The sequence below is a fragment of the Marmota marmota genome, unplaced genomic scaffold, assembly GCF_001458135.2.
Source record: "Marmota marmota marmota unplaced genomic scaffold, marMar, whole genome shotgun sequence".
NCBI lineage: Eukaryota > Metazoa > Chordata > Mammalia > Rodentia > Sciuridae > Marmota > Marmota marmota.
In genome coordinates, this window is record NW_026000101.1 from 28,476,811 (window position 1) to 28,485,745 (window position 8,935).

The 8,935-nt window shown below is 36.1% G+C and overlaps 1 protein-coding gene across 1 annotated transcript; it reads left to right on the forward strand.

Moving 5' to 3' along the window:
* Nucleotides 1–214: 214 nt before the first annotated feature.
* On the forward strand, nt 215–4,024 carry LOC107147875 (cyclin-dependent kinase inhibitor 2A-like). The gene is made up of 2 exons (XM_015492485.2): nt 215–2,302; nt 2,397–4,024. The coding sequence occupies exons 1-2, from the start codon at nt 2,237–2,239 to the stop codon at nt 2,655–2,657; spliced, it is 327 nt and encodes a 108-aa protein (XP_015347971.1). The 5' UTR covers nt 215–2,236; the 3' UTR covers nt 2,658–4,024.
* Nucleotides 4,025–8,935: the final 4,911 nt, after the last annotated feature.

An 8,935-nucleotide genomic window follows, 5' to 3' on the forward strand; every position in this document is an offset into this window, starting at 1 on the left:
ACACGTAGCCTTCACTTTACCGGACACCGAGCCAGCAGAGCGGCGAGGGTTCCAGGTGCCTTCACAGGATCTCTGGCTCAGCAATCATAGGATCTTCTGCGCCCGCTGCCCGCCTCCCTCCGCCCCCCCCCCCCNCTGTCATTAAATCCACTTTTGAAGATTTAAAGATCACTTCTTCCTAATCTTCATAAGTGAGTTTGAACAAACCACTACTTCAGTTTGGTTTTCTTTTTCTCCTTTCGGTGCTGGGGAATCAAACTCCAGGCCTGGTGAATGCTAGGCGAGTATGATTGAGCTGCATCTATAATCCTCGCTTTTCTTTTTTATAGTGGAAAATATCAATATTTCCTCTGCATCTCATGATCACAGATGCAATGAAGAAATTCAACTGGGAGGAAACGGGGAAAGGAAAGGCCAATTAGGGAAGACTGTTTTGTTTGTCTACTTTCCAGAATAAAGATAAGTAAATTCCAGGTTACACAATCTGGATTGAATTTAAGGAATTAACAAAATCATAGTGCATGAAAGAATTCCCTGTGAACTTTAAGCCACTGTATAAAATCTTTTATATTTTTCCCTCATAGAGAGGAGTTGAATTTAGAGGAGTGAGACAGAATTCCCAACCACAGTATTTAATTCCTTTTATTTTACATTAGCAGTGTCTCTTGAGTGATGCATGGTAGGAAAAAAAATGTACTTCTTTAGATTATTATTATTATTATTATTATTATTATTATTATTATTATTTGTCATACTCAAAGCTTGGGTTACAAAAGCATTTCTATAGCAGCTATTAGGTCCTTTTAGAATAGCAAGGGGTTTTCATAGATGATTGCCTTTTCATTGTTAAGGTACAGTTATTCAACGTTTACTAACCCTGATTTAATTAGTATTGATTTTTTAGATTTTTTTAAGAATCTAAGATAATGCTTTCATACTTCATTGTTAACTTTGTGGTCATGTTTGGTATTCATCTCATCATCACACTTTAGCACTAAGCTAATATTAAGAGATCTTGTTAATACTGTGGTTTTAAAGAAAATGTTCATTGCTTTTAAATTATTAGAAAAGTGGTATAACAAATGAAAGATATTTTAAAGCAGCAAAAATACTTCAAAATGGTTCTTAATGACTTAAACTTTTATTAATAATTTTAAAGCAAGTTTTCTTATTTATATTAAATTGCCATTTTCTGGGATACTAAAAACGACTTTCCCCCCTTCTTCTCTGCATCAAAATAGCCTTTACATCATTTGTAGAAATAACTTAGTTATCATGTTTTAAAAAGAGTAAATGAATATTTCTAATATCTGTAAAACACAAATATTAGAAATACACTGCCTTTTTATTACAAGGTACATTTCTAAACACATTAGACCTACAAGAACAAATAACTGTATTTTGGACATTCAGTTACCAAAAATCATTTTTTGTTATCTTAGAATATAAAAGCAAATGCTTGCATAATGTACATGTACATAATGCTACTAGGATTACTCCTCCAAAATAAAAACATCATTGTTTCTAAGCTATGCAAGTTCTACTTTTACTGCTAACATTCAAAGTATTTTTTAATACAGCAGAATATATACTACTTAACATTATAAATGTAAATGCAGTTTTAATGTTGCTACATTAAATATATTACACTCTAAATTTTAGCTCATAGAAATAATGTTAACTTAAAATATTAAATATGGTGAAAATTAAAGCAAATAATTTGCTTTTATCTTATAAGATGCAAGGTATGGCTTGATTTACTTCTTCCCTTCTAATCTCCAATTTGGGCACAAATTATCAGGCTACAATCAGTCTGAGTACGGGCATATATAACAATGAAAAAATAAAAAAGCCTTTCACGGGAATTTGCTAAGAGAAATAAACAATGTAAAAACTTAGTTGTTTCTTATTTTTCCCCCTAAAACTACTTCAACTTCTAAAACTACCAGTTGATAACCTACTAAATATTTTTAGACCTGGATTGATGACGGATGGGGGAGCAACAACTGAAGCAATTTAGTACTTTAAAAGTCTTTTAAACAACTCCACCCATAAATTATTTAACCAAATAAATTCCCCTGTCCCAATGACGATCAAGAGTTTTTTTTTTTCCACAGTGATAAATAATCACTTTACCATTAGTTCTTTCTTGTCTCAGCACGTTTGAAGAATAAAATGGAATTTAATTTGAGCTGAGTATAACTTGGGTGGGTGGGGTTATGGATTACATCAGCAAATGGAGAGAAACCAGACGCCTGAGACTTGTAGGCACTTCTGCATTTGGTTGGATACTTCACAAATGGTACATTCTTCTTTAAAATGGCTCTACATGCCCCGCCCCAGCCGGTATCTCTCTGCTTGCTCTCGCGCCCTGACCACTTTGCTCTTTACCGCAGGTCATGATGATGGGCAGCGCCCACGTGGCGGAGCTGCTCTTACTCCACGGCGCAGAACCTAACTGCGCTGACCCTGCTACCCTCACCCGACCAGTGCACGACGCAGCCCGGGAGGGCTTCTTGGACACGCTGGTGGCGCTGCACCGGGCAGGGGCACGGCTGGATGTGCGCGACGCCTGGGGCCGCCTTCCGGTGGACTTGGCTGAGGAGCTGGGCCACCGCGAGGTCGCAGAGTACCTGCGTGCGGCTGCTGGGGACTGATTGCAAGTTTCCCCAGCCGCCCACAACGACTTTTTTACCCCTCAATACCCTACCCCCACCTAATTTAATGCAGGCTGCATACGTGGAGCCGCACAAAGCCTGCAAGCCTCTCTCAGAAACTCCACTTCCCAGAAAAAGGAGGAGCCAACCCGGAATAAATTCATATACCTTTTTTTTTTTTTTAATCCGAATCCTACCCTCGACACTCACCGTGAAGCCACAAGCAGAGGGGTGGGGCAAATGGATCACGGAGATTTAAGATTATGTGAAGTACCTGGTGTCCTTTACGCTTCCGGATTTTCTCATGTAAAGTGAATGTGAAAATCTTGAAGGACCCCGGGTTCCTAGGAATCTTCCAATGTTTGACTCTGGGGTCGGAGCTGGAGGTGACAGGGATTGGCGTTTGGGTGCAGGACAGTGGGTACTTTTGCCCCACAGACCTCGGAAGAGATTCCTTTGAACACCAGATGCGGGTGGTAGACCCTAGAGGAGAGACGCCAAACCAGAAGACTGAAGACCAAAGAAGGAGGTTTGAGATGGGTGTGAGCTGGGAACGACACCAAGGCATGTGCAAACGGAAGCTCTGGGTATTCATGCCCAGCTCCACCAGAGACGGAGGGAGAAAAGAGGACATGGGAGCGATGGCAGATCTGCCCCATATGTTAAAATCCCTGGATCAGGATGATGTAAAGGTGCTGGCTCTTTCTATTATTCCACAAAGTGCGGTTGCTGCTATGTTCTGGATGTGGATGGATTAAAACGGTGCACGGAATGAAGCAGTGGAATGTAAAGAGAGCAACAATATGACTATTTGCTTCATCTACATACCATAGGATACAGAAATCCCCCTATGAATTGTCACTTTAAAAGATTGTGATAATTTGTACTTTTGAGGTGTTGTAACAGTGTATTTAACGGGAAGAATTTAACAAAATAACTCCTGGCTTTCAATAAAGTGGTGAGGCAGAGCTAGCTTTTTAATGAAGCTACAGCACTGTGACAAACTCAGTGCCAGTTTCTAGATTGCTTTCATCCTTAGCCTATTTATTTCTTTGTTTAAATTGTCTAATTATTTTCTCTATAGTATCTCAGGGGAAATATTCCAAATGTCTTTTAGAAGTTAGATGCACTTGTCTAGTAAATTATATTGGGATATTTCCCAAAAAGGTAGCTGGAAAAATAGATTAGGAAGCTGTTGAAAATACATAATGATGGCTTGTGGGATGGCTTCTTATCTGCTGACCAAACTAACAGTGCACTGCTCTGGGATTTAATTTCCAATGTTGCTTGATCATTATAGCATTGGAACAACTGATAATTCACTGCTTTAATAAAGAATAAACACAGACTGAACTCCAAGACATGAATAATTTGGTTTAAAAATGCATTATCATGGGTTTACCACTACTCCTGAGAAATGAAGTTTCAAGAGGATTCATTTTTCCCCTTGTAAAATAATTGTTGATAAGTGATTCTAACAATTAAAAATGCTTACATATACCATAGAAAGTGAAATACAAAATTTATACATGCATTATGCTTCTGAGTTCAGTTGACTATTAAATATAGATTTAAAAGAGAAAAGAGGGAATAGAAAAAATATTTGAGAGTAGAGATTTATAAGGAAGGGTGCTTTTGAACTAAAAACACCAATCATTACTTCTCTATTAATTCCTTATTCCCAAAATTAACATATTACTGGGGAAGGTTAGTGGAGAGCTGGGCCATATCTAATTGGGGAAGAGATATATAAGGTATTAAATTTTTTATTGATACATTATAATTATATATAATAATGGGATTTATTATGACATTCGTACACGCACAAAACACAATTTGTTCAGTTTCATTCCTCAATACTTCCCCCACCTCTTCTCTTCTTCCTCCCCCTAATATCCTTCCTCTCTATCAGTTTACTTCACCTCTCTTCTTTACCCCTCTTTCTCTCTCTAGTTTCCACATATGAGAGAAAACATGACTTGTTCTTTTGATATAAATACCAAGGAGTCATTACTAGTCCTTTTTTTATATTTTTTAACATTTTTTTTTGAGAGAGAATTTTTTAAATATTTCTCTTTTAGTTTTCAGCGGACAAAACATCTTTGTATGTGGTGCTGGGGATCGAACCTGGGCTGCACGCATGCATGCCAGGCGAGCGCTCTGCAGCTTGAGCCACATCCCCAGCCCCTCATTACTAGTCTTTTGATAAACTTTCACACTGATCATCATAGTGGTTGCACTTCCACTTCCACCAACAATGTATATATATTCCTTTCCCCCTACATCCTCAAGAGATGTTTACTGACACATAATTTGTAGCAAGCATGCTTTACAGTTAACACAGCCCTGAGAGATAGGTGTTATTTCCCAGATGAGGACAATAAAGCAGAGAAAGATCAAATAACTTGCAAAGGTCAGAAAGTATTTGTTTCATGATGGGCAAAGTAAGTCCATCTGGCTCCAAAGCTTCTGAGTTCTCATTTTTTGTTTTGTTTTTAAATTTACAAACAATAGAATTTTATTTTGCTCATTAAACTGGAGAACGAAAAGGGCCTTCTTGCTGCATGATAATATGGTGGAAAGCATCACCATGGGGTGGAGGGATTTCAAACTCGAAACCTTTTCACAATCTTCATTAATCCACTCATAAGGGTGAAGCCCTTACAATCTCAACATATCTCATTAGGCCCCATCTCCCAACATTATTGCAGTGGGGATTAAGTTTCCAGCACGTACTTGGGGTAGGGGGAGCACATTTAAACCAAAGCATAGATCCTTTCTCATGTAGCACTTTATCATCCAACCTTGCTAACCTTTTTAGACTCACCTAAACATGTTATGTTCTTACCCTCACATCTTTGCATAATATATATATATATATATATATATATATATATATTCCTATATTATCAGTCTAGGCATCCTTTATGTATCCTGCTAGGATCAGCTTAAGGAACAAGTTGTCAAGTAAACCCTTTCAGTAACTGTTGAATATGTGCTGGCTGAAAATAGATCAGAACAACTACCTTATCCTGAAGCTGAAGTGGGGGCCCTCCTCTATGACACTCTACATGTTCCTCTAGCATAGAGTTAATTAAACCATATCAGTGATTGATATTTTTTCTCTCCTGCAATACTGTAAACTCATCAATGGCAAAAAGCATATCTTATTTTTTAGCCCCTGTGAATCCCAGTATCTGAGACACAGAACTCAATGGATAAAAAGAGACATTTAATGCTATTGGTTACAGAGGAAAAAATATTCTGATGTAAATTTCAATGTTTATGGATAGACAATGTTTATGGATATCTTTCTTTAGATAGATAAATAAATCTAAAAGATAAATCTAAATAAAGAAAGATAATCTAAAGAAATCTAAAGAAAGATAAATAAATATTGCTTTCTACTCAAAAACAAATCTGTCCCAGGGCTGGGACTGGGGATGTAACTCAGTGGGTTCAGTGAGTGCCCTTGGGTTAAATCCCAGGTACCAAAAAAAAAAAAAAAAAAAAAAAACTCACTTTAGGAATCTAAAAATAGTTTATTGCTGGGAGAGTTAGTGTTGTAAAATTGTATCATGATTAAGTAATTTTTGAGCTAATACATTGCATAGTGCTAGGAATATTTTATTTACACAGATCCAAAACAATCCTCATGAGTCTTTCAACTACATGCATTTTTAAAATTGGTTCCACAGTGTATTGTAGTTTTAGAACATTAGAAGATTTTTTAAAAGGACATGATACAGACAATGTAATATATACTTCATGAAGCTACAGTCCTAAAACTATTACATGATTCCCATCAGTGTGTGGGATTTCAGTGTATGGTAGACATGGTGTAAAACTGATATTATACCAATACCAATAACTTGTTACATTTGTAATTAGTACTAATTTAGCTACACAGAAATGACTAATGAACTGCAGCAAACAGTCCACTAGTCCTGGGTGAATCTCTAGGTCAGTCAATACAGGAAGTGTTTAGTACATTTAGAAAATTTTTAATTCAAAAAAATTTCTCAGCCTGTGAAATGGTGTGGGGTTTAAGAACATGTAGAACACATGTGCAAAAGGTGTTTTACCTTTCTCCTTTTTCCTTTTTTTTACTGTAAATTGACAATTTATAATTATCGCACTTATAGGGTACAAAATGATGTCATGATTTATAAAGACAGTGTAGAATAATTAAATCAAGTCAGTTAACTATTACCACAGATAACTATGCTAAGTGAAATGTCAGGTAGAGAAGGACAATGCCAAATGTTCTCATTGATATGTGTAATCTAAAATGAATTTATAGAAGTAGAGACTGGAGCATGGGGATGATGGTCAAATTAGTACAAAATCTCCTAAGAGGAATATGTTTCCCTTTTAGGTCTATTGAACAGATTGGTGAATATAGTCAATAACAGTATTGTACATTTCAAAATTATCAAGATAGACAGTTTGAATGTTCTCACCACAAAGCTTATAGTTTTGTTTTGTTCCCTTTGACCTCTAAAATCATGAATAACACATGAGGAAAACAGCTATTTAATAAAAAATTTTTAAGCAGAAAGAACACAATCATCTCCCATTTTAAGTTGCAAAGGTGGCTTATAAATTCTGGTAAATGTAAACAGAATGTTTTAAATCTTTCTTTCAAAACTCTTGAAAAAAAGACAATGGAACCCTCATTTTCAAATTAAGCCACAAGGACAGAAACTTTAATCCTAGTTATCACTTAGGCACTCAATAATTATTGGATAGATGAATATTATTTTAAAAGTCTATATTGTTCTACAATTACTAAGAAAATACACTGCAAAAAAGATGTCAACTGATCAATCTCCTATTTGTTTTATAAAATCCTTAAGGATTCATACAAACACATATAGTTACTATGTTCCTGAGCCCTGCTTCGCGGCATGCTTCTGCCTCCATTGAGTAACTACAGAAAATTAAATATACCTAGTAATTTGTGTAACTAAGTCTAAAATATTACCAAGGTTTTTACGAATCCTACTACCTGACCTTGTTGAATCACTCATTTGACCTTATTTTTATCTTTCCTTTTTCAGTTAACTGGATGGATATAAAAACAAGTACAATTAACTATTTTAAAAAATCTTTTTAAAATTCATGCCCAGCATAGTGACATGCCTGTAATATTAGTTACTCAGAAAGCTGAGGCAGTAGAATCAAAAGTTCCAAACCATCCTCCACCTGATGTGTGTACTGTAGGTTTTCTGGTATTCAACAGTTCTTCCTCTTTTTCAGTGTGCCTGATTATCCAAAATATGTCTCCAGCTCTCTGTGTCACAGGAGACAGAAATCATTTCCCTGAAAACCAGAATGTTGGAGCTATACTCTCCTCTTTTCTCTGGTCCCAAAAGGGGAAAACTGAGATTTGGACAGTTTGTTCTGATCATACCAAAGTGTGTCAACTTGGGGGAAAAGTTGATCTGCATGAAAGGTAACAGCTTTCCTTCCCCAATTCAGTGAGGTTGTTCTCTGTTTTTCCCTCTGTCCCCGGTTTTTATTAGTTTTACTTCAACTATTTGGATGGGTTTAGGGAATGTGTGTGTGTGTGTGTTTGTGTGTGTGTATGTGTGTGTGTGTGTGTGTAGAAAAGAGAATTTATTTTGTATAGCTGTTTGCATGAAGTCTAAACTCCATTCAGCAGGTTAGAAATTCTTGTTATTAGAAGTGGAAATGTTTCATTGCTCAATAAGTAATTGTAAAATTAAGTGCATGAAAGTATATCTAGATTGAGAAAAACAATTCTTGGCGGTATGCAGGAAGAGAAAGCCACAAAAGTGAGCTTTAGAAATAAGTGGAGTGCCTGGGATATGGCTTAGTAGTAGAGCATGTCCTGGGTTAGATCCAGAATATATATATCACACACACACACACACACACACACACACACAATGATTTTAAGTCAGTGAGAACAGACCATCCTTTGAAGGATACCATATCTAAGTGGCATAATGGAGGATGACATAACTATGTTTTCCTTTAACTGTATTTTTCAATCTTTAAATAATGATCATATGTTTATAACATTTTGAACGTTCTAAAATTGCATATATAGCACCAAAATGCTAAAGAAAATATTAAGTAATAAATTCATAAAAATTTATTATTAAAAAAAGTTCCAAACCAGGCAACTATCTCAAAATTTATAAATAAATAAATAAGGGCTAGGAATGTAGCCCAGTGGTAGAACACTTGCTTAGCATGTGTGAGGTACTGGGCTCAATTCCCAGTACTACAATAAAATGAAATAAAAG